Source organism: Varanus komodoensis, unplaced genomic scaffold (genome assembly GCF_004798865.1).
Source record: "Varanus komodoensis strain SLA01 unplaced genomic scaffold, ASM479886v1 scaffold3, whole genome shotgun sequence".
In the NCBI taxonomy this organism is placed as follows: Eukaryota; Metazoa; Chordata; class Lepidosauria; order Squamata; family Varanidae; genus Varanus; species Varanus komodoensis.
This window is the reverse complement of record NW_025335761.1, coordinates 23216715-23243102: the sequence shown is the minus strand read 5'-3', so window position 1 is coordinate 23243102 and position 26388 is coordinate 23216715. Positions and strand designations below refer to the sequence as shown.

At 41.8% G+C, this 26388-nt stretch overlaps 1 protein-coding gene across 1 annotated transcript in view; it reads left to right on the top strand.

The window, feature by feature from the left end:
* RYR3 (ryanodine receptor 3) overlaps positions 1-26388 on the top strand; it is a 397078-nt gene that overhangs the window by 294611 nt on the left and 76079 nt on the right. Inside the window, exons 77-89 of the mRNA XM_044436195.1 lie at positions 452-558; positions 1300-1351; positions 5475-5543; positions 6496-6595; positions 19384-19463; positions 19926-20002; positions 20401-20474; positions 20711-20728; positions 21197-21277; positions 21693-21781; positions 23398-23526; positions 25277-25381; positions 25876-25957. Of these exons, the coding sequence (XP_044292130.1) occupies positions 452-558; positions 1300-1351; positions 5475-5543; positions 6496-6595; positions 19384-19463; positions 19926-20002; positions 20401-20474; positions 20711-20728; positions 21197-21277; positions 21693-21781; positions 23398-23526; positions 25277-25381; positions 25876-25957 (1063 nt within the window). The remainder of the gene's footprint in view (positions 1-451; positions 559-1299; positions 1352-5474; positions 5544-6495; positions 6596-19383; positions 19464-19925; positions 20003-20400; positions 20475-20710; positions 20729-21196; positions 21278-21692; positions 21782-23397; positions 23527-25276; positions 25382-25875; positions 25958-26388) is intronic.

Genomic DNA, 26388 nt, shown 5'->3' with positions numbered 1-26388 from the left:
GGAATCCTGGGAACTGTAGTTCAAAGCATCTAGAGGACATCTGATTGGAGAAGACTGTCCTAATCGAATCTGGAAAGCTAAACAGGACAGATCAAACTTCCAATTAATAAAGTAAGCAGATTTCTAGAGAAATGGTATAATCAGAAATTTGCCAATTCATAGTTTTAATTATATACTTAGGTCAGACATTTATATTTTAAACATAAGTATTGTGTTTTAAAAAAAGAGATCCTGTATCCAGAATGCTGATTTTCTAAAATGTATAAGCAAATATTAAAGTATTTTAGCTTTAATATTCTAGAGGCACCTATGAAAAATAGTAAACTTGGTTCCTCTTTCTTAATGGTATTGGTACATGCCTAATGGAAAACGAGGTATTGTGGAGACGTGGTAACGGTAAGGTTTTTCTTTCATCTTCTTTACTTATAAAATATGTCTGATTCTTGCATAGACTCCCCCACAAAAAAGTGAGGAGGAGGAGGAAGAGACTGAAAAACATCCAGATCCTCTTCATCAGATTATTCTTCATTTCAGTCGGAATGCTCTCACTGAAAGAAGGTAACTGGGCTTTACTTAAAGCATTATAGACCCACTATCATTTCTGTACTCCCAGTCAATTTCCTTGATGCAGTTTTTCTTGTTTAGAAAACCAGGATCTGCATGTGTTTGCATTTCACAGGAAGTTAGCTGATGAGTATTGTTATAATGCTGCATGTGACATTAAAGATCTCTGTTAACTGAAAAGTTGTTATGGTCGTTTTTAGTAGTGTTTTTGGAAGATATTTTTGATAGGCAAGGGTGCTATTGTGCTATTTCTATTAGGCATTAATCTTAACAAGATTAAAGAATAACAAACAAGGAGGTATTAAAGCTTTAAGAAATATACCTGTGTAAGAGTATGCTTGCCAACTTCTCAAAATCCACTTAACAGAACAATGAAGAAACATTTATAGAATTTTCTGTTATTGTAGGAAACAGATTTCAGGTCTGACACAATTCCAGATAATCATCTGCACTATAGAAAATACATGACTGGAGTCTCTGACTGCTTGTGAGCATTTTGGAGGCACAATGGAAGGAAAATAAACTCTTGTCAAGCAGATAGATATATTATTCAGTTGTGTAAATAGGTGTTTTAACAAAGGAACTGACATAGCTCCCAGCCTTGTAGGCTTGTAAGATGGTATCATGGGATTGCAGGGATGAAAATCTCTTTGATTTAGCAGTTTTGAGAACTGCAATGAACTGATTTAAGGCTCCTTCAGAGACAGTTTGAATAATATTTTCACCTTTCTGCAGCAAATTGGAAAATGACCCTCTATACACAGCATATTCAGCAATGATGGCAAAGGTAAGCATACAATGTAAACAGCCTAAAATAATGTTACATCCATGGCACCATCACTTTTTCATGAATCTCTGTTGTTTGTTTTATCTTTTTGATGTTTGAGGTGGCTGATCTTCTTCTTATATAAAATTGAAACCAAATATAGGGTTTAGTCCGTAAATAAATAATCTCTAATTGTATACAAGCTGTTTTAAATTCACAATGTAATTGAAATAACAAAAATTAACTTTCTATTTGTAGCCCTCTGTTTTGTCAGCACTGGTAGGCATCCGGTGTACCATGGGCACAGCATCCATATATAAGGGATCACCACAGAGTATAAAAAAGCCTAATTTTCCTGTCATAATCCTGTGGGCCCTGCATATATTCCTCCAACCCTGTCTCCTGTGCTTGGTCAAGGAACACAAGAGTGATATTTGTGATTGTTGACCCAATAGGAGGGAGGGAACAAGATAAGCTACAAGGAAAGCATGAATTTCTCATACCTAACGATATTTCATTGTGTTGACCAAAAGGTCCATGTCCGGGGGGGGTGTATGCCCAGTGAAGGTTTTCTATTAAAGGATTTATTCTCAAAAATAACCAGTTATCAACAAATCACTCCAGATGGCACACCTGAGCAGTCCTCAGTTGTCTCTTTTATACATAGATCATTAAAGGGTTACACATAAAACAGTTAACACTTTCCAATTGTTACTGAACTCAGCCAGTCAACAGCTAGGACGAGCTTAGGGGGATCCCAGACCCCAACTCAAAAGGAGCCTGATTCAAGTTTTAGAGCCAAACAAGCTTTCTTCTAGTGCACTATAGTGCTTTTTTTGCCATAGAATGCACCGGAACAGAGTTCCAGCACCGTTTTTCGACAGATTTTCCAAGTTCTAAAAGTAACTTTTGAAAATTTGATGTTTGGTCCACGTGGATTCGAATCGCCCTGTTGAGCGTAGCAGGCTGGCAGCAAAATCATTAAAATGGTGCATGTGGGCTGTTTGTGTGTCGAATCCGATGCATGTGGACTTCGTCCGCGCTGGCACTGTTCAGCTTGTGGCACTGCTCGGCTTGTGATTGGTCGTGTGGTTGTGCGCTGAGTGCTTACTGCAGGCAGCAACCATGATGTTTTGTTACACAACTGACGTGTGTGGGTGTGTGTACAGTGATTGACTACATTTGAAAGGTAAATAATTTCATGAGTTCCGGCACCTTTTTTCTTACAAAAAAAGCACTGGCTATAGAATAAAGGGAGACAAAGGGTATATGCAGCCCAAAGCAGTGTCTCGAAAGTTGCACCCCAGTACATGTGTTTTACATTCTACATAAGCAATTAGGTCACCTAATACACATATATCAATTTATGCACACCCCCACTGCTGTTAGCTTCAAAAAGTCCTTTCTTCTGTCAAGAACTGGACATATCCCATGTCTATTTCTTACCTGCTCAAAATTCACACAGGCTTGCCATGTTCTTACTCCCTGCACATTTGCAATTTTCATGGCAGCTATAACCAGTTTCAACTGTCCCTTTGATTACTGTATTCAAGGTCAGACTAGCTTGTTAGCTGTGGGTTACACAAAGTCCATTTTGTTCCTATCTCCCTTCCCTTCTGAGAAGGAAATTCAATATGGCTGTAGTTTTTTCCTATGTGGCCTCCCTCTGCCCAACTATTTTTGGGCCTTCCTCTGGCCAACTACTTTTGGGGTGTTGTAGGGTGTTGCAATTGGCAACAATTGCATGATTTAGCCAATGAAAGTTCTAATTATATATTTGTGCATCAGTGGGTTGATGGGAAGATGGAGTTTTTAATAGCCCAACAGGAATCTCTGAGGGGCTAACAGTGTCATTATACAGTGGTACCTCAGTTCACAAATGCCTCAGTTCATGACCAAATCAGGTCGTGAACAGAGATTTCATAAAAATTTTGCCACAGATCTCAAACTCTGTATTGGGTGATGATCGCGAGCGCACCCACCTTCCCTGCATGGGTGCAATCATGGTTGTGCTGGGGGGGGGGGGAGATGGCCGTGATTGCACCCGTGTGCCCTGCCCAAGCGCTCCCGCACCCACCTTCCCCGCGCACCTGAGCCCACCTCTCCCCCCCCCGCACGATTGCTGGAGGGGGGGAGATGGCTGCGATCTTTGTTGTTCTTTGTCACTTTGCTTCAAATTTTTATGAATAAAAAGTAGTTGCAAAACGGATTGAACTTATTTACATTGACCCTTATGGGGAAATTTGACTTGACTCGTGACCAATTTGGGTCACGACCAGAGTCCTGGAACAGATTAAGTTTGTGAGCCAAAGTACCACAGTACAAGTACAGGGTGAACAGGGGAGGAAATCTGTTTGAGCAGAGTGAGAACTTATAATCAGGATTTTAATTCAGGTTTTGTAACAACTACAAAAGAGGATGCCTTTTGCCTGGCACTGAAATGAAAGTAGAGATGGCACCAAGCAGCCCTCTTTAGGAAGCCTGTGTTTAGGTGGTCCTTTCTCATGCTTTATTGAGAACCTTTTAAATGTGGGTGCTATAACCTCAGGGAACTGGATTGAGACCCTGCTATCTATCATATATTTTTATTGACAAGTCAGTTGTAATATTATAACCTGTAAGTATTTCTTCCATTTTATTCCAAGAATGTTGCTTTAGATTGAAATGAATATTGAGTCTAGAAGATTGATGATAAATCGGGTTTGGATCAGACAATGTCCAATCAGAAGAAAAACTTCTTTAAAAATATAACTGTCAGGCTTGCTGGTACTATGGTATCAGACCCTAATGTACATGCCTGTATGGAATTAACCTTAGGAATGGCTATGTTGCCATGGGGATCTGAGAACCCTCGGCTAGAGGCCAACTGAAATGGAACCAAATAAGGTTTTGTTGGAAGATTCAGTAAGCTATATAACTGTTGAGATTTTCCCTTCGAGCAGCTGGAGATTTTTGCCCATTCTTCTTAATGGTCTCTGTGCCTTACACATCACAGATATGGGTGCTGTGCCTGTGCAGTGCCTTCATTTGGGTAGATTCTCCTAGTTAAGCCTACAATTTTTGGTGGGAGCCCTCTCCCCCTTCCCCCCCCCCGTAGAAATAGGTGGGGCTTCTGCCATTTCCCCCAGTTTGCTTTCAACTGCCATTTTGAGTGCCTTAGGATTTTCTTAGCTACACCTTTCAACACCTTACCTCATACTTCTTGCTTATTTCTTACAACTTTACCTTACAATTTTTCACTCACAACTACCTCTCAACCTTTTACCTCATGTTTTGTCTTAAAACCCTTTCTCTCCAGCTGTTTTGTACTCTTTTCCTTCACCCTTTCCCCTCAAAAAAGTCCCCCACCTTCTACTGTTGTCTTTTACAAATCCCCTTTTCTTTTCTACTTTCGTGCTCAATGACTCTCAAAGTAGCCTTCAGAATGTGTGTGAGATGCAGAGTGAAAATGCACCTCAGGTGAATCAGACAACATCCAATTAGAAGGAAAACTTTAAAAATACAACTGTCAGGCTTGCTAGTACTATGGTATCAGACACTAACCTACATCCCTGTATGGAATTAACCTTAGGAATGACTATGTTGCCATGGGGATCTGAGAACCCTGGGCTAGAAGCCAACAGAAATAGAAGCGAATAAGGTTTAGTTGGAAGATTCAGTAAGCTATATAACTGTTGGGATTTTCCCTTTGAGCTGGTAGAGATTTTTGCCCAATCTGACATGAAAAGGAATTATGGGGAATTAGTTCACAAATTCAAAAGTGGTTTACCAAGTTTATGGTACGTGTGAATTGACAAGACTTTTAGGAAGACCTGGCACGAGCCTCTATGGAAATGTTTGTTGACTTGGATGGAAGAACTGGGGCCAAACTTTAATAGTAAGTAAAGGATGTAAGATAATGGAAAGTAGATTAATGAGGATGGGAGGGGGGAGTTGTAGAGTTCTTATGCGTAACTATGCATTAATTGATTGAATATTCTACTTGTTTAAAAATAAAAACTATCTTTCATTAGTATATCTGTTTTTGTTTATAGATTGCAATTTAAAAGTTTCTTTGACTTCCCTTCTGCTTATTGGTATACTCAAATGAAAGTAAAGCAATCACTTGATTCAATCTCTGCCTATTTCTTTCTCATATGAAAAGAGCTGTCAGAGCGGAGATGATGATGAAGTAGAAGAAAAGGAAGACGAAGAAAAGGAAAAAACATTTGAGGTAAATGGCTTTTTAAGTATACTTCTTCAACCTTATAATTTATAAAGCTAGAACAAAATTTATTCCAGCACACTAGAGATGATGCAGCAGTAATAACTATCTTGTAACAAGTTGCACGTTTTATTTAACTGGTGTTTGAAAAGTATTCATACAATTCATTGTATGTATTCAAAAGTATACATACAATTCATTGTATTGTACATAGGTATGTACATCATTACGATTACATGTTCAGTTAGTGCAAACAGTGCTTTAATTTCGCACCACCTATATTTTTCTCATTATTTGAATCCTATAGCTCCTGCCTTTTGTTCTATATACCTGGAAGAGCTGCTTATTATTCTTGTTCAGATTCAGATTATTCCCTTTCAAAGCATTTATTCAATGAGTATTACTCCAGTTCTGAGTGAAATTTTGTTATATAGAAATCTGTAATAAAAATAAACATGTATCTGATATTGCTATATTAGGGCGATAATTAGACCAAAACTCCAGTTTACAGCTGTTTTAGTCCTGTTATCTTTGAGCATTTCTAGACTATATCTACTTCTAGTTTTTGCATAAACAGAGATTTGTTTCCTGCCTTTCCATACTTTCTGCTGCATTGCACTGCATTGTGTTATAATAGAATAACATAATTACACTAGTGGGAGAGTTGTGTTTTCTGTTTTTTTCAGGATGAAAAGCATGCATTTTACCCATTACCCCCAAATCACAGAAGACTTTTTAAAAATAGAAGTGAAACTGAAGTGAATCACACTATTATCTAAAGCACCTATAAACAACCATGAGAGATGATGAGCACCTAATAGAAACCTTGTATAGAAAAGCTCTCTGAAGTACTCAGTTCATTATTGTTGTAGAAAGATCACTCAGTTTTGCCTACTATTAGCAGCTAGAATTATATGTAAAGGAGACATATAAATATTTATCTCTGTATTTGTACACTCAGGAAAAAGAAATGGAAAAGCAGAAAACACTTTATCAGCAATCTCGACTCCATGAACGTGGTGCTGCTGAGATGGTATTACAGATGATTAGTGCCAGTAAAGGTAACATTCTGTAAAAACTGAAGAATTGATAGATAGTCACTCATTTAATCCTTTGGCAGCATATATTCCATTCTCTTTCAAGGGCACAAAAAGTTGATAGTCACTTATTAAAAAGTCTAAACTGAAAAAACTGTAGTACAAAATATGTTCTCTGTGACCTCTGTTCAGTCAGACATGTGCATTCTATGCCTGTACAGAGCCCTATTTAGGAAACTTCTGAAACTAAGGCTAGAGTTTTGCCAGATACCCCACCACCATTCTCCATGCACATGTTCCAAGATGCTGGTTCCCACTTTCCTACTTAATTTTCTTTCTCCTGCTACAGTGATGGCACCTCAAGGAACTTCATTGTGTAGGTAGAAGAAAAGGAAGCTAACTTTACTAACTTTAATAATGTTATTCTGCCTTCTCCACCTACTTAATGTATTCACCCTGTGCCATTTTTTCTTCTTTGGGCATTTGTTGTTGTTGTTATTTATTGGTCCTTTATGCCACACCTGTTAGCATAAGACTCACAATACATTATACAGCAAGAGATAAAACAATTCAATTAATGATGGATTTAAACAATACATAATAAAACATAGAAAGCAAAGCAATAAAGGGGGACATAAAAGTTAAACATTCAGTTAAAAAACATTTAAAGCATCTTTTTAACTAAAGTAGAATAAAATGCTATACAAAATATAATTGGCAACTAAAATTTATAACATGGCAGTAGCAGCAATAAAACCAATATAAGAACCATTAAAACCAAGTCCACTCACTCACCAAAGTAGTTACAGTAAGAAATGTTTTCATTTTGCGTCTAAAAGAGAAGAGAGAAGATGCCTGATGGCTTTCTAATGAAAGTGAATTCCACAAGAGGGGTGCTATTACAGAAAATGCCCTTCTAGTCATTTTTCTTCATACTTCAGGCACTTTTAATTCTCACAAAGGCCATGGCACAGAGCAAAAGTCCTCTGGCACCACCATGTGAAGACAGTCAGCTAGATAGAAGCAGAACCACCACAGGGTGGTGTCTCCAACTCCCAATCTCCTCTACCTCTCCAGAAGGATACCATGGTCAATGATATCGAAAGCTGCTGAGAGGCCTAGTAGAATCAACAAGGTTGCACTCCCCCTCTGTCTCTCTCCCTCTCCCAGTCAGTAGAGGTAATTACAGAGTGACCAAGGCAGTTTCCACTCCAAAACCAGACCTGAAGCTCGAGTGAAATGGATCCAGATAATCTGTTTCCTTCAGAAGAGCCTGCAGCTGTCCAGCCACAATGCATCTTTTGGAATTCCTTTTGCATGTTCATGAGTCTATGGTTCAAAGGGGTGCTTTCTTTCAAAAGTGCTTCTGTTCCAGGAGATAGCCAGTTTGTGTTTTCTCTGTTTTGGAGACAGGAGCACACAAGGACAAGGTCTGCAGTAAAGCTTCTGACAAAAAAAACCAGTTCTTCTTTGTGCTCTCTGCCCATTCACAGATATGGGCTCTGTGCGCACATGGGGTCTGTTGTCAGATAGCTGGAGAAAGATTCCCTAGCTAGGCAGTTTTGTGGGAGCCCTGTCCCACTTTCCCAAATGTTATACAAAGGCAGGGCTCCTGCCATTTTCTCCAGTTCTTTTTCAACCACCACCTTGGGTACCTTGCTTGATTCATTCCTCCCATGTTGTCCTCATGATCTAAATACCCCCTTTTCCATCAACCTTACCTCACAAACTTGAATTTATTTCACTTTTCAGCCTTTCTAAACTTTATCTAATCCCATCTTTATTTTTAAACCACCTATCCATCTTACCTTATAACCTATTCTTCATGTTCTCTGTGCATCACACATATGGTTTCTGCGCCTGCATGGGACCTGTTATTGGATAGCTAGATAGAGATCCCTAGCTAGGCATTTTGGTTGGAGCCTCACCCCCTTCCCTCAGTTCTATATAAGGACAGAGCTCCCAACTTTTTCTCCAGTCCATTTTGACCCCTCCTTAGCTCTCCTCACAATCTAAACATTTCCATTTACCTCAACCTTAGGTATTCTTACTGTTAACATTTTTCAATTGTCTTTCTTACCCCCCCCCACTTTATTATACACCCCAATGGCATACATGGCTACATTTCAAAAGTGCATATGCTGTGACACCAAGATGCTTTCCATTGATGGGCATTCACTGTCTCTTCTACCTAGGAGAAGAACACAGGGTAGATTCTTCGTCGTGGCCTCTGTGCATCACACATATGGGTTCTGCGCCTGCGCAGTGCCTTTGGCCGGAAGATTGACAGCTAACGGTTTTTGGCGGGAAGCTCCGCTCCCCTCCCCCATGGCCTATAAAGAGCGGAGTGTCCGCCATTTGTTCAGTCTTCGCGACCGCCGTTCACTGTGCCTTGTGCCAATTTCGTCCTTCGCTTGACCGTTTCCTCGTAGCTATTGTCTTCATCTCATTCCCAGTTTTATATCCTTAAAACTCTTGTTACTTCTAGTTTCTTCTTCTGTCATTCTAGTGTTCCATCTCGCCTTCTAAATAAATTAAAAAAAACCCCAAAAATATATTCTTATCCTCTGCACTGTCTCCTTTTCTCTTCTCGTTCTTTCTGCGATGGCACAGCAAGCGGCCTTCCGCAAGTGTGCGGAGTGCAGGTCGATAATGTCTCCGTCTGACCCACACGATCTATGCCTCCTATGCTTGGGGGAGAGGCATAGAACTGATAGGTGCTCCCACTGTCTGGCCTTCTCCAAACAGGCCAGAAAAAACTGGGAGAATCGCCTCCGGAGACTCCTGTGGGATCGGGCTCTCATGCAGTCCGACCCATTGGTCACTGCTCCGAAGCCTTGCCCGGCTACGGTGGTACCGCCCTCCCGTCCATCAGATGAAGGTGCCTCTGCTTTGAGGGCCCCACCAGCTTCTCCTAAGAAAAAAAGGGAGAAGCGCAAGCATGCCAAGGCTGTAAAACCTGCCAAAAAGGCCAGGAAGGAGAAGACTTCTAAGTCGACCCTGAAGGCTAAGGATCCGGATCGACCCCGACACCGTACCTCAGGTTCGACAGTAGCGTCTGTACCAGCGCCTCCCACCGTGCCGACATCACCTGAGCCGGCGATCCAGGCAGCCATGAGGGTCACCCCTCAAGGGTCTCCTCGCCGTGTGGCTGACCCCCTGGTTGAACCTCCACCAGCTGTCCAACGGGGTTCGATCTCGGATGGAGAGATCCAGGACTCTCCCCGCAGGGCTAGGTCACCAACCCCTATGCCCGCAGCTACGCTGGAGGCAGATGTGGTTGACACCTTGCCTAGGACCCGCAGAAGCCATTCTAGGGAGCAGCAGTCTGAGAGGGTCGAGGACTGGCGTCGTCCCTACTATCCACCTTGGGATGAGCCATACTCGACCGGATACTATCCTGCTCCAAGGGATCAACCACAATTTCACCTTCGTGACTGCCTGCCCCATCCAGATCCAAGACACTCATCCCCGGTACCACAGGATGATAGCAGCCGCTTCGTCTCGCCAGCAGAGTCTTCCTCTTCGGTGGTGCAACAATTGTCCACAGCCAGGCACCATGTGGACACCAATTCGAGGGCACTGGTTGGTGCCATCTCTCTTCAGAGACATGCCTGGCTACAGAGCGCCAATTTCCCTGAAGAGACCAAACGGCACATCGAAGAAATGCCCTTCGATGGGTCCGGGCTATTCCACGCTAAGACGGACCACAGGCTCAAGAAACTCCATGAGTCTCGGATGACGGCCCGACGAATGGAGCTTCAGTCGCTGCCCAAACGTAAGTGGCCATGGAACCATCCGCCCTACAGGCAGCAATATCACCCCAGGCAACAGCCTCAACATAGGCAACAACAGCAACAACAACGCCGCCGTCAGCAACCTCAACAAAGATACCAGCAGGGCCGTCGCCGATTCGACGATCGGAGGCAGTGCTGACGGGATTGGTGAACCACTCTCATACTCCTCAAATACCCACCCCTCTCTCATCTGGGGATTGGCTCTGGAGCCAACTCCCCATTTGGGAGTCCATCACATCTGACCGGTGGGTATTATCCATTGTTCAACACGGCTATCGAATAGAATTCGACACCGTTCCTCCATCGAGTCCGATCCGGTCTACTTCATGTTTGCCAGTACTTCTCGAAGAAATACACCAACTTCTCCAAAAAGGAGCGACTCGTCAAGTATTTCCTTCTGACGGACTTCACGGATTCTATTCCAGATACTTTACGGTTCCCAAGCGGGATGGTGGTCTATGTCCGATTTCGGATTTATGGAACTTGAATAAGTTTATTGTACTGAAAAAATTCCGTATGACTACCCTTCAAAACATTTTGCTGTTGTTGAGGAGAGGGGATTGGTTCGCCTCACTGGACTTGAAGGACGCCTACTTTCATATTTCGATTCATCCAATTTACAGGCGTTTCCTTCGTTTTGTGGTTGCAAATCAACTTTATGAGTTTACAGTTCTACCCTTCGGATTGGCTACGGCCCCGAGAGTTTTTACCAAATGTGTGGCTCCTGTCTGTGCCTTCCTGCACCTTCAGGGCATACAGATTTACCCGTACCTCGATGACTGGCTGTTGGTCTCGCAGTCCAGTGAAGGACTCTTGGACGCCATCCATTCAACATGTACCTTGCTAGATAGTCTGGGCCTGCGTATTAATACAGAGAAATCTTCTCTTCTCCCAACACAGACGCTCACCTTCATTGGAGCCCACTTGGATTCGACGTTGGAGAAAGCCTTCCTTCCTTGGGACAGACAGCAGACCTTTGCTCACCATATCCATCGAATCCGTCGACAGGGAATGGTTACGGCGAGATCCATCCAGAGGGTCCTGGGGTATATGGCCTCCTCGGTTGCCGTAGTTCCACATGCCAGACTTCGGCTTCGCCCATTACAACTATTGTTCAACAAGGTGTATCATCCTCAAAGGGACCCACAATCGAAACTGATTCGGATCCCGTCTTCCGTGCTCCACTCCCTGTGCTGGTGGCTGAAGCCGACCAATCTAGTGATGGGAGTCCCCTTCAGGGCGCGACCTCCTACGATAACTCTCGGTACCGACACATCTCTTCTAGGATGGGGAGCGATATGCTCTGGCCTGGCTACCCAGGGAACGTGGACTCGTCTAGAATCCATGAATCATATCAACTTCCTGGAGCTACTGGCAGTCTTCAAGGCCCTTCGTTCTTTCAAAGACCTCCTTCATCATCAGATCGTTCAGATAACTTCAGACAATATAGCGACTGTTTTTTATCTGAACAAACAGGGAGGGACGAAGTCACTGACCTTAGCCAGGCTTTCTATGAGAATTTGGGACTGGTGCATTCAGAGACACATCACTCTGATGGCCGTTCATCTGGCTGGCACAGACAATGTGCACGCAGATCTTCTCATCAGGCACATCTTCGCTTCTCACGAGTGGGAACTGGCCCCTCGCACGCGCAACCACCTGTTCAGGCGCTGGGGGTTCCCCGATGTGGACTTATTCGCTACCCAACAGAACAGGGTATGCGAGACTTACTGTTCCAGAGCAGGAATTGGACAAGCATCCCTAGGGGACGCATTCATGATCCCTTGGGGCAACATCAACTTCTATGCTTTTCCTCCAATCCCTCTTTTGATGAAGGTCTTAGCAAAGATAGTGAGCGACCATGCATCGGGGATACTAGTTGCCCCTTGGTGGCCACGCCAAGCGTGGTTTGTGAAACTGCTCGACATCTCCTGCGGGGAGTTTCTTCATCTTCCAGCACTTCCATACCTTATAACACAAATGGACGGCACACTTCGTCACCTGGACTTGCTCTCATTGAACCTGACAGCGTGGCGGATTTGATGATTGACCTTCCATTGGGGCCAACGATGGATTCGAGAGCCTTGAACCTGACAGCTTCTATTAATCCATCGGTATTGACGATTACTTCGACCGCTTCGGTTCCGATTCTCGAATCCAACCATACGGGTGCCTCTCACTGCCACAGTCTCTCCGTACTATCCGGTTCAAGACAGACCCTGTCGAATTCGAACCCAACGCTCTTGCACCCTGAGATTCAGCATATTATCGACTCTGCCCTAAAGCCGTCCACAAGGAAGTCATATACAGCTAAATGGAAACGTTTTTCCACCTTCGCCGAGTCTCATTCGTTCTCTCCACTTGTCTCATCAATCGAACAAATTCTTCAGTTCTTTCTGGAGTTGCATCTCTCTGGACTGAAGCCGTCTTCTATTAAAGTGTATACGGCCGCAATAGCCTACTACCGTGGCTTAGTCAACGGATCACCCCTATTTTCTCGTCCTATCCTCAAGAGATTTTTGAAAGGACTGTATAATCTTAATCCATCGATTAGATCGGTTATGCCCACGTGGAGCCTTTCTGTAGTTCTACAGGCCCTTATGAAGGCCCCCTTTGAACCTTTGGTGACTGTGGATCTCCGATTAGTTTCGTGGAAGACGGCGTTCCTTGTAGCTGTCACGTCAGCCCGGAGGGCCAGTGAACTTTGTGCCCTCTGCATCGACCCTCCTTATCTAAACTTCCACAGAGAAAAGGTTGTTTTACGTCTCAACCCATCTTTCTTGCCCAAAGTCTCTACACCTTTCCATACAGGACAAGACATTGTACTGCCTGCCTTTTTTCCATCGCCATCAAATCCCTTGGAAAGATCCTTGCACTCCCTCGATGTTCGGCATTGTTAAGCCTTTTATCGATCGCGAACGGAATCTATTCAGCGATCCAATAAACTGTTCATCAAATATTCGGCTAGAGATCAGGGCGACCCAGTCACTCCACAAAGACTTTCTAAATGGATAGTCCACACTATTATCTTGTGTTATCAGTTAGCTAAGCTTGAACTGCCTACAGTTCCCCGAGGCCATTCTACTAGAGCTGTCACTACATCTTCTGCATTCGCATCCGGAGTTCCGATCGATGACGTCTGCCGAGTGGCTACTTGGGCAAATCCCTGCAATTTCGCCAAGCATTACCGTCTCGATGTTCGGGCTCGACGGGACTGCTCCTTTGGTAGAGCTGTTCTCTCCTCCGTCCTACAATGAGAACACCTTCCCTCCTCCTTTGATGGTAAGCTTGTTAATCTACCCATATGTGTGATGCACAGAGGCCACGACGAAGAAAAGCAGGTTGCTTACCTGTAACTGATGTTCTTCGAGTGGCCATCTGTGCAGTCACACAACCCACCTGCCGGCCCCGCTCAGTGTCGGTGAGTGGATACATTCATCGGTACCGAAAGTTTCCCATTTTTTCTTGGTACCGATCCCTTTTTTCCTATCTCATACTGAATTTTTTTTCCACAAGGGGGCGCACGTTCGGTTGTCAAAGACTGAACAAATGGCGGACGCTCCACTCTTTATAGGCCATGGGGGAGGGGGAGCGGAGCTTCCCGCCAAAAACCGTTAGCTGTCAATCTTCCGGCCAAAGGCACTGCGCAGGCGCAGAACCCATATGTGTGACTGCACAGATGGCCACTCAAAGAACATCAGTTACAGGTAAGCAACCTGCTTTTCTTGCCCATATTGCCAGGCTTTTATGAAGCAGGCAAGGAAGAACCACAAAATGTGGACCGGAGCCTTACAGGCAGCAGATACAGTCATGCCAGGCCCTTCTTCATTGTGGCCCGTTCTGAGCACTTGCCTTCCTGAAGCAGCTTATGAGGCTCTACCAACTGAGCAGGTGAATCTGTTCTGAAGGCCACTGAAAAATGGCCAAAAAGAGACCCACACATGGCCTCAACATGGTGACCGATGGCAGCTAAAGGGCAGCAAGAGAGAAGCCTAAGAAGAAGGCTTGCCACAATCCCCCCACCCCCACCAGACCAGTGGAACTGGCACCAGCTACATTGCCAGTTCCACCAGCTCTGCCAACAGTGCCATCCTCTGGATTGATGTTCCAACTGAAGCATACTACACATTTGTTCTCAAAGGGTAAGATAAAGGGCTCACCTCCAATGACTCTGTGACAGTGTGGGGCCTGCAATGCTCTTTCCAGCTCGTGCAAGAACTGCTCCCCAGACCAGCATATGATCTTGCCAGCCATTTCCAGGGGCTCAAGCTGACAATCTGGTGTAACAACCATGCCAACTTGAGAGAGAAAGCCACTGACAGCTCCATAGGGACAATAGTTCTGGGAACTTCTGGTTCAGCAGCAACTCATCCATCACACTCCAGACTGCCAGCTCCCACTAAGCAACAGCTGCCAGTGCACCCTGTTCCACCACTGTGTGGCTTCATCACCATCCATATCTTTGTTCCCAGCAGATTATGCATCTAACTCTGATGAACCACCATGAGGAACCGATGTTCACATCACCCAAAGATATGATAACTACACAAGGACCAGGATCTCCCTCCAAAGATCTGGGTAGATCCTCTAAGCAAGTTCTCCAGATGGCAATGGCCCTTGGATTGGTAACACAGCAAATGGCCAAAACACCAATCAACCTGGAATACAGAGTCATCTGGGCAAAGAACTCCATTCCAGTAGCTATTCCATTTGTACCAACCCTGCTCAATGCTACGAAGGACTCATGGAAGGTGCCAGCTCAGCAATGGCCAACCTCGAAACATTTTAGAGAGTCTATATCAAGTCCAGGAGGGAGACATCCTTCCCTTCTGCATCACCCTTGATCCAACTTGGTGATTGTGGAGTCAGCCCAAGGATGTTCTCAGAGAGAACATTTGATCCCTATAGTCCAGGAAGGATGACAACTGGATTCAATAGCCAGAAGAATATTCCCTACTGGAAAGCACTACTATCCTTCCAACAGCTGATCAACAACTGCCACTTTCAGATATCATTGGACAATACCACAGTAGTGTATTATTTAAACAAACAGGGAGGGACTTACTCTGTTTCATTAACTCAACTTACTATACAGATACGGGAACTGGTGCTTGGAATGCAACATAACCCTTGTAGCAGTGCAGGGATTTACAAAGGTTTGGCTGACAGCTTAAGCAGAATGATGGACCCAAGTCACAAATGGGAGTTGCATTCAGAGGCGCTGAAGCAGTTCTTTATAACATGGGGGACTTCATCTGTGGATATGTTCATGACACCAGCCAATATGGTGTACAGCTATGATGGAATGCTATCAAGTATTTTTATGGCTGAAGATGGAATCCCTAGCTTCTTTTCTATCAGAATAGCAGAGGGAACTGGTGTGAGTCTTCATTGATGAAGTGATGCAGTTGTCCAAGCAACAATTTGCAACAGTGAGACATCATGTCATCATGTGATTCAAGAGCGCTTGATGTGGTTGCATTCCGTCACCATGCATGGCTTCAAGCTGCAAATTTGCTCCATGAAACCCAGGCATGTATCAAGAATATGCCTTTCAGTTGTACTGGCCCCTGCATTCACAACGCAAGGCTCACAGCTTGACGCATGGGATGGGGACCAACCCAGCAAGGACCCCATAAGTGGCCATGGAATCAAGCATTCCATTCTTGCCCCTTCCATTCCATACAACACAGCTACCTCACTGGGCAACAGCAATATACTCAAAGACCAAACCAACTCCTCTGTACTGACACTCCTCGGTATCAACCACCTAAAAGGAGGCTTGACACCAAAAATGTAAATGTTGATAGGTAGCATGGACCAGTCCTCTTTCTACTCCACCATTCCCTTTTGGGGATCAATTAAAACATCATTTCCTCATTTTGGAATCCATCATATCCGATCAGTGAGTTCTATCTATTATTGAACATGGATATAAGATTGAATTTGAAACCCTGCCTCCTCTTGGAACAGTCCATGGGACCGAACACAAAAACTGAAGGTTTCTGTTCTGAAACTACAATCTATTCGGACAGCAACGTTCCAATCAATGCAACAGACTCTTGGGCATATGGCATCCATGGTATCCATAGTGCAATATGCAAGACTGCGAATGAGACCATTACAAATCCAATTACTATCTTGCATACCAATACATCTTGAACTGGATGGGGAGAGCACTGTGTGTCATACCAAACACAAGGGACATGACATGGACACAAATGAATGCGGCATATCAATTACTTGGAGCGTCTGGCTGTGATCAAGGCCCTATGTTCCTTCCAAAATCTTCTGTCAAGCAAACGCATATGAATAGCCACGGACAACATGTCCATGGTCTTTTACATCAACAAACAAGGAGGAACAAAATCAGCTCCTGTGGCTCACCTCTTAATACATCTCTGGAACTGGTGCATCGATCACAACATTCACTTACAAGCAGTTCATGTTGCTGGTACTGAGAACACGGAGGCAGACTCATTGAGTCAGTGCGTCATTCAGACACATGAGTGGGAAATGAACCAGGACACTTATCACCATCTGTTCCATGATTGGGGAACGCCCACAGTCGATCTATTCACCACATAGCTGAACAAAGCCTTCTGATCTATACAGCTCTAGAGCTAGGATAGGAAAGGACACTCTGGAAGACTCATTTATGATCCTGTGGAAAAAACATTTTCTGTTATGCATTCTCACCAATCCTCCTTAAAATGAAGACGTTAATGAAACTGAGATAGGACAGGGCCACCTGCATCTTAATAATTCTATGGTGGCCATGGCAGACCTGGTTCCCAACCCTTCTGCAATTATCTCAAAGGACATATTGGCACCTACCAGAGACACCAGATCTGATCTCTCGAGAGCAAGGGAAAATTCCACATCCCGATCTCCAGATGCTGATACTGATGGCCTGGTTGATTCACTAGCATCTACAATGTCTCAGTTGGATCCTGAAATATGACACATCTTACAGTCAACTCTGCAACTGAATACGAAATGATCTTATATGTCAAAATGGAAGAGGTTTGAAATCCAAAATGGAAGAGGTTTGAAGTGCAAACCGTAACTTTGTGGCATCCACTGCCAAGACCCATAATTTTCTCCAATTTCTCCACTCCTTACACCAGTCAAGACTAAAGTCAGCTTCAATTAAAGTATATCTGGCCATGATTTCACACCACAGAAGACAAATTGATGGATCATTCTTCTTCTCACATCAATTGGCACACCATGTCATAACAGAACTTCACATTTTAAATCCTCTGATCCGATTGGTTGTCCCGTCATGGAGTCTGTCAGTAGTTCTGCAAGCATTGACCAAACCACCAGTCAAACCACTTGCATCCACAGATCTAAGAATGTTCTTCTGGAAAACATTTTTCCTCATGGCCATCACATTGGCAAGGCAAGCCAGTGAGCTGTGTGCTCTCCAAATAGATCCACCATACCTGAATTTTCATTAAAAAAAATGGTTGCGCATGGTCCCTAACTTTCTAACAAAGGTAGCCACAACTCATTTTAACCAAGATACCATTCTACCAGCCTACTTTCCCACACTTTTGATGCCATTTGAGAGGTCACTGCACACATTAGACATGTGCAGGGTGCTTGCTTTCTACCAATTGTGAACAGAACCATTTCATAAGAAATATTCAGACCATGATAAATGAACACAGATAGGAACACAACACCTATCTACTTGGATAGTCGAAACCCTCAAGCTGTTGTATCAATTAGCAAACATAAACTTGACAATTATCTGAAAGGACATCCAACTAGAGTATCTCAAACTTGACAGCCCTGCATGCCAGCATATCTCTACAGGACCTGTGCAAAGATGCTCCATGGTTGACAGCATGCACATTCATCCACCATTATCATCTTGACATTAAAGCCAGAAGGGACTGTTCCTTTGGACATGCTGTTCTACAGTGAAGAACACCTTCCAAACTCCATGTATGGTAAGCTTGCTAGTCACCCATATGTGGGATGCACAGAGACCATGATGAAGAAAGGCAGGTTGCTTACCTGCAACTGTCCTTCTTTGAGTGGTCATCTGTGCATTCACATAGTCCACCCACCAGCCCCACATGAGTGTAGGTGGGACAAATCAGGTTGACTGACTATTAACTACAATTGCTACTCCTGTCGGGGAGCTAACCATTGGTCTTCAGGTGAACTGATGAAGGGCAGGAACCCTGCCTATTTAGATGAGGGGGGGAGGGGTGCTCTCACCAAAACTCTTTAGAGCTGAGAGAATCTTCCAGAATACAGGCACTGCACAGGCACAGCATCCATACGTGTGAATGTACAGATGCCTGCTTGAAGAACAACAGTTACAGGTAAGCAATCTGCCTTTCTTCAAGTGTTCATCTGTGCATTCATACAACCTACCCACTGGCCCCTCATTGGTGTTGAATACAAAACAAAACTTCACCATAACATCAGTGCTCTGGTTCCAAGGCCCAGCTGATGGTCTCACAAAACTGGAGAAAATGGCAGGAGCCATACCTCCTTCTCCAAAAGGTACATAAAGGTGAGACTCCTGCCAAAATGCCTAGCTAGGGAAACTCTGTCTATTCAACAGCAGGCCCCATGCATGTGCAAACCCCATTTGTGTAAATGCCCAGATGACCACTTGAAGCATGCTGGTTACTTTCATTGTGATAACCAAATGCAGATATAATTACAATTTTGGGTTTGTTTTTTTTTAAGTTATAAAACTATTCTGAGAACATTTGACAATTCAAACAATCAGCTATCAAGCCATGAATATAAACACATGCAGCCTTGTAGATAGCATAGGATTGTGTAGCTACAGCAAGGTGTTAATTAATTAAGTTTGCCAAACAAGAAAGATGGACAACATTGCTTTTCAATGTAGGAAAATTAGAAAGTAGCTGGGAGTGTGGAGTAATGTGATACACTGTTAGAAATATTAAATCATTTGACTATAATTTAATTGCTATATTATTTTGACTATAATTTAATTACTATACTCTTGATTGACAGGTGAAATGGGCCCCATGGTAGTTGAAACTTTGAAACTTGGAATTGCCATTTTAAATGGAGGTAACTCAGTTGTTCAACAGGTAATAATAGTTTATTTCTATATATCTTTTCTTTGTATGCATTTTGACAGTATTTTACTTTAGAGGCATTGATAAATTGAAAAGATTAAGCTGCTATGAAAATGTTATTTTAGGAGATTGAGGGCAAGCAGATGTGAACACTAACATAATTGCATGGTGTTAGTATAATGAACCTCTAGTGTGATTCCAATTGCATTAGCTGTCATGATGGAGGGGGCATGTTTAACCTAGCTAACACTGTTGGTATTGTACTAGAGGTCCCTTATGCTAGCACAACATAACTTATGTTTAATGCTTATATCAACTTGCATATAGCTGTGAATCAATTGGTGATTTCAGTATCTGTCAAGACAGTAAATTACTACAGATGCTAACAACAAACAGGTGAAGCCGAAATGAATTCTTGACCAAAGCTGTGGCCAATTTTAAAACACAGCTTTCTCAACTTTTTTTTTTTTTTAGAAAATGTTGGATTATCTGAAGGAGAAAAAAGATGCTGGATTTTTTCAATCTCTCTCGGGCTTAATGCAATCTTGCAGGTATATACACAAACTATGCTATTTCATTTTTAGAAATCTTATGCATGTTTAGACAGAAACTACAACTCCCACCATTCCCCAGCCAGCAACATGTGTAGATTGTGTTTAGATATTCATTTACAAGTTCCAGTTGCGTATGTCAGCTTTCCAGCTCTGACAGAATATAATTTGCACTGATACTAACAAAAGAAATACTTTAAAGCAGACTTCAGTTTAGGAGAAAACTTTCCACAGACCTTAGTGAGGCTGAGATTTCATTTTCATATTTTTAAACTTCTGCAACTCATTGTTTTTTAACTGTCATTTTGTTTAGTCTACATGCATGCCAGAAGTTCAGGGTCACTGTTGCTCTTAGTGATTCTTTCTCAATTGTCTTTTGTTGTTGTTCTTGTTAAAAGTGTCCTTGACTTGAATGCCTTTGAGAGACAAAATAAAGCTGAAGGCCTTGGAATGGTTACAGAAGAAGGAACACGTAAGTATAATGCATCCTATATTTGTAATCCACGTAAGTTTTACATTGCACTTTTTTTCTTTTTAACACCAAAATGGTCTGGTCTTTTAAGGGTTTCTTTATTGATAGTCTATTAAAATAATGTAGTATTAAGCTATTTTGTTTATATTTTTGTTTCCAAGAGAAATTTTAAACAAAATATATAATGTAACTTATAACTTGCTTATCCTTTATTATTATTTTTCTTTGATCCACAGTCATCGTACGTGAGCGTGGTACGTTTGGGTTTACAGCTTTTGATGCTATTGTGTGTTGCAAATACAGAAAGAAATCTTCTTTAATTGCATCTTTCCAGACATCCTTTAGGTTTAGTTTCATGGTCTGCAGCCGGTTGCGTGTTGAGCTTGGAGAAACAATTTGATGCTTAATTAAAGAAGTGTCTTTCATATTTAAGGCATGGTTTGATAATGACTAACCATTTCCAATTAGATCTTTAGTCCTGTAGTTTTGATCATGAATGCTTCTGAGTGCTAAATATTTTGGCTTTGCTTTTTCTGTTTCATAGTTTGTTTTTATCATTCTCTCCAATACATTTCTTTTAAAAATTACTGTAATTCAGCTTACAGTATTTGCTTTTTTATTAAAATCACTGAGTATGAAGGATGCTGTTGGAAGACAATTAGTTCTGCATGTTTTAAAAAGGACTGATGATTGTGTAATTCATTGTACTGTATATTTTCAAGGTGAGAAAGTACTACAGAATGATGAGTTTACTAAAGATCTGTTTAGATTTTTGCAACTGCTGTGTGAAGGTCATAACAATGGTAAGTAGGCTGTGATACATTTTTAGTAATTTAATGTTATTTCAATGCTCTTGGAGGGGATAATCAATTCAATATCTTTTCTATTCAAGTTGATTTTTAGTTCTTTTGCATGAAGAACTAGATCCACAAATTTTCAAAAATATTTTAACATGCAGTAGTTCTATTTAGAAATGAAGTTGCCATCTTTGAATTATTATATTTATTATAGCTTTTCTTTAAGAAATACTGCAATTTGTCATATTATTAAGCATGCTACTGTGGAGGCTTCCATTGCCTACTGATCTAAGGATAACGTTCCCTTCAAAGTAACAGAGCAGTACATAGATTTTCATTTTCTAGACAAACACAAATATGAAAATAATTGTAAATATTTTGAATTTTATTTACAGAGCTCTTAAATTATTTTACATTTCAGATTTTCAGAACTATCTACGCACTCAGATGGGTAATACTACAACAGTGAATATTATTATTAGCACAGTTGATTATCTGTTGCGTCTTCAGGTAAGGAGAGCATTTTAAAATTATTTCATTCTATAGCTTCACTACGTACTTTGCAGAGTCTCTTCATTGTTATAAACTTTTGACCTTTAACACTATTAATGATTATAGTTCATCTTTTCCTAGAGACTCCATTTCACTGTGTACCCCAATGTCTCCCACCTACATTTTGTGATTTTAATTATGTTGACTGTTTTGGCTACATTTTAATAGTTTTATGATATACAACATTGGCAAGCTGTTTTGACAGAAACTGCAGTATATACATCTGAAAGCAACCATTTTATCAGATGGAGGAATGCAGCAACAATAGATAATTCTGTCCACAAGTGGAGGCCAGAGACTTTAAACTCCCATTTGAGCCATCCCCTTTTGGTTTTTGTCTTGCCACCGTCTTGGAGCAACACTATTTGAATCTTGCCAAGTCTTGGATTTGGAGGCTTAGTGGGTAGAAAATTTATGTGAAATTATGACTTTGTGCTTACAGTGAGCATATGGGAAAAATTAAGGCAATGGATACAACTGAACTAGGTGAATAAAGAAGCTAAGCAATCCAATTTAGTGTATAAGAGTAAGGTTAATGTTGTTTAGCCCAACGCTCAAGAGGCAACTTGTACACTAACTAGCCTGTGTCATGCAGAAAAAACTGAAAGGTAGCAAACACTCCTCAAAAGTTAATTATAACATCCTGAACATTGAAAAGATTCTGCACTGTTGCTGTTACTTTTCAGCAAATCTCAAAAGTGAGAAAATGAGAGTTTAAATCCAGTATCAAAAAGTTAATGATGTCTCCATGTAGTAAATGTGTCTGAAAAGGGAGTTCTACAACCAGGGTATACAGAAAAGTCCCTGTTACTTGTAGCCATCCTCCTAACCCAATCCTTTCAATAATGAGTTCGCTAATCAACAAACTATTCCATTCAAAATGAGGGGCTAAGGACTTGATTCCTTCGTGGTACATTGCTTACAACCCTACTTAATCACTATAATTAATGATCTGTATTAGATCATTATTTTACACCTCATCTCAGTGGGACATACAAACCACTGTTGCCTACAAGAACATGGCTACCTAATCAGCTCTCAGAACCTCTGCATTGCCATTCTCAGTGGATTGCTTACCCAGAGGGTAATAATCAACATTGCCAGGAAATTAGTTTTTCTTTCTTCCAAACCTTTGATTACAAATTCTGTGGGTCTGCTTATTGTTTACTTACTGTTAACTACTGTCTATTAACAGTCTATTTTGTATATTAGAAGCAGCTTTTAATGCCTACTTTTGTATTGTAAATTGTAATTTATCTTGACAGCTAATCTTAGGATACTTTGTGTTACTATAATATGGATAAAATAATAAAATATATTATTCTGTCACTGTCCTGCATAGTCTTATAGAATCTGAGCACTTGCCCTTTGGCTAATGGCATTTAATACAGATATATTTTATATGCAAAATAATAATGGTAAAGTAATAGCAATAATAACAGTTGAAACATTGGTAAAATTCACAGAAAAATACCATCCACTGTCTGAACTTTCTTTATGTGCTATGGGTTGGATAGTCCTTCAAGTAGAATGAAATAAAAAATAGAGAAAATATATTTATTATTTATGTTTAGGAATCTATCAGTGACTTCTATTGGTACTACTCTGGAAAAGATATAATTGATGAATCTGGACAATGTAACTTCTCTAAAGCACTCGCTGTGACCAAGCAGATTTTTAATTCACTTACTGAATATATCCAAGTAAGTAGCACTTGTTTCTTAGTGGTGTTTATTCGGTATGCAGGAATTCATATGGGGGAGAGAGGCATGGATTCTTAAGATGGCCGGTCAGTTTTCAATAGAATTTCATCATTACTAGCAGCTGTAGATGGGGTAAAGAGGAATGAAGTGGTATACACATGGTGATTTAAAGTGTGTGAATGTGTGTCCATAAAACAATTTTAGTCCAGAGTTCAAAACTATTTACCTGTACCATTGTGCTTCTTCCAGCTTTTCAATTTGCCTTAATGAATACAAATTTATTTAAATATAGAATAATAATTCTTTTTAGTTTAGAATAAACAGTTTAGCAAAGAGCAACTCTTTATCCCTGCATAAACAGTTGATGTTCAAACTACCACACCATTGCACTCATTTCACACGCTAACAATGTTATGCTCAAAATCCTACAAGCTAGGCTCCAGCAGCATGTGGACCAAGAACTATCAGAAGTACAGGCAGGATTTCAAAGAGGGAGAGGAACTAGAGATCGAATTGCCAACATAGGCTGGATCATAGAGAAAGCTAGGGAGTTCCAGAAAAACATCTACTTCTGCTTCATTGACTATGCTAAAGCCTTTGATCGTGTAGATCACAGCAAATTGTGGCAAGTTCTTAAAGAGATGGGAGTACCAGACCATCTTATTTGTCTCTTGAGAAACCTATATGTGGGTCAAGAAGCAACAGTGAGAACTGGGCACGGAACCACTGATTGGTTCAAAATTGAGAAAGGAGTTTCACAAGGCTGTATACTGTCGCCCGGCCTATTTAACTTATATGCAGAGCACATCATGAGAAAGGCAGGCTTAGATGAATCACCAGTTGGAATTAAGATTGCTGGGAGAAATATCAACAACCTCAGTTATGCAGATGATACCACTCTTACGGCGGAAAGTGAAGAGAAACTAAATAGCCTCTTGATGTGGGTGAAGGAGGAGAGTGCAAAAGTTGGCTTGAAACTCAGCATTAAGAAAACTAAGATGATGGCATCCAGTCCTCTCACTTCCTGGCAAATAGATGGGGAAGAAATGGAGGTAGTGACAGATTTTATTTTCCTGGGCTCCAAGATCACCGCAGATGGTGACTGCACCCAAGAAATTAAAAGACGCTTGCTCCTTGGGAGGAAAGCTATGGCAAATCTAGACAGCATACTAAAAAGCCGAGACATCACCCTGCCAACAAAAGTGCGTATAGTCAGGCTATGGTTTTCCCAGTTGCAATATATGGCTGTGAAATTTGAACCATAAGGAAGGCTGAATGCCGAAGAACTGAGGCCTTTGAATTGTGGTGCTGGCAGAGACTCCTGCGAGTCCCTTGGACAGCAAGGCGATCAAACTGGTCAGTCCTAGAGGAGATCAACACTGACTGCTCTTTAGAAGGCCAGATCCTGAAGATGAAACTCAAATACTTTGGCCACCTAATGAGAAGGAAGGACTCCCTGGAGAAGAGTCTAATGCTGGGAACAATAGATGGCAAAAGAAGAAGGGGACGGCAGAGAATGAGGTGATTAGATGGAGTCACTGAAGCAGTTGGTGTGAGCTTGAGTGGACTCCGGGGGATGGTGGAGGACAGGAAGGCCTGAAGGAATGTTGTCCATGGGGTCGTGATGGGTTGGACACAACTTCGCGACTAACAACAACAACAAACTGTTAATGAAAATTTCTGTTTATTTTTTGGATTACTAGAACAGATGTTTGAAATTTAAATCCAAAGCATTTCCTCTTAATTTTAGGGTCCATGTATTGGAAACCAGCAGAGTCTGGCTCACAGTAGACTATGGGATGCTGTTGTCGGCTTTCTTCATGTTTTTGCTAACATGCAAATGAAACTTTCCCAGGTAAACTTTCAGTGCATTTTTGCCTCATTTATTTTATAAAGGTAAAATAGAGTAAGAATACACTGAGAGCATAAATCTGTGGCATGACCTGTTATCAGATAACCAGTTAACAAAAAAAAAAAAAACCTTCCAGTTAACATACGCTAAAGGGTTGGGGGGGGGGGTTGGTTTTGTTTTATTTTGTTTTGTTCTGTTTTTTTGTTTAGGCATTATACATGTGATATCGTATCATGTGTTGTGACTAGTTCAGCTTCTCCTCAGCCTTGGAACTGGATGGCTGTTGATAGCAGAGAATTGTCTGTTCACTAGAACAGACATGGAGACTATACAATGAAGCTAACATGCTTTATTTATTATTTATAAAATAATTCCTGCCCTCACCTATGGCTTCAAAACTGGCTTTTCTTGGAGACCAGCAAGTCTGAAGATGTGGACTGTGACTACTGCCCTTGTTTCGTTTCATTTTTAATATTTGCTCTGCTTTTGTTCTCTAGGATTCCAGTCAGATTGACCTACTGAAAGAACTACTAGACCTTTTGAAGGATATGGTGGTGATGCTCTTGTCACTACTTGAAGGTTGATTTTTTTCTTGCTTTCATTGCTATGAAATTCAAACATGTTTATATATATGTATGCAGAAATTATGTTTAATTTAGTAATAACCCCACTCTCCTTCATGGAACACTGCCTTGTCGTAGCAAAGGGGCTTGCGTAGCTCAATGAAGCTATGAGCTATGCCGTGCAGGGCCACCCAAGATGGACAGGTCATAGCAGAGAGCTCTGACAAAACGTGATCCACTGGAGAAGGAAATGGCAACCCAGTCCAGTATCTTTGCCATGAAAACCCCATGGACAGTACCAAAAGGCAAAATGATATGAGGCCAGAAGATGAGCCCCTCAGGTCAGAAGGTGTCCAATATGCTACTGGGGAAGAGTGGAGGGCTAGTACTAGTAGCGCCAGAAAGAATGAAGCGACTGGGTCAAAGCCGAAAGGACACTCAGTTGCA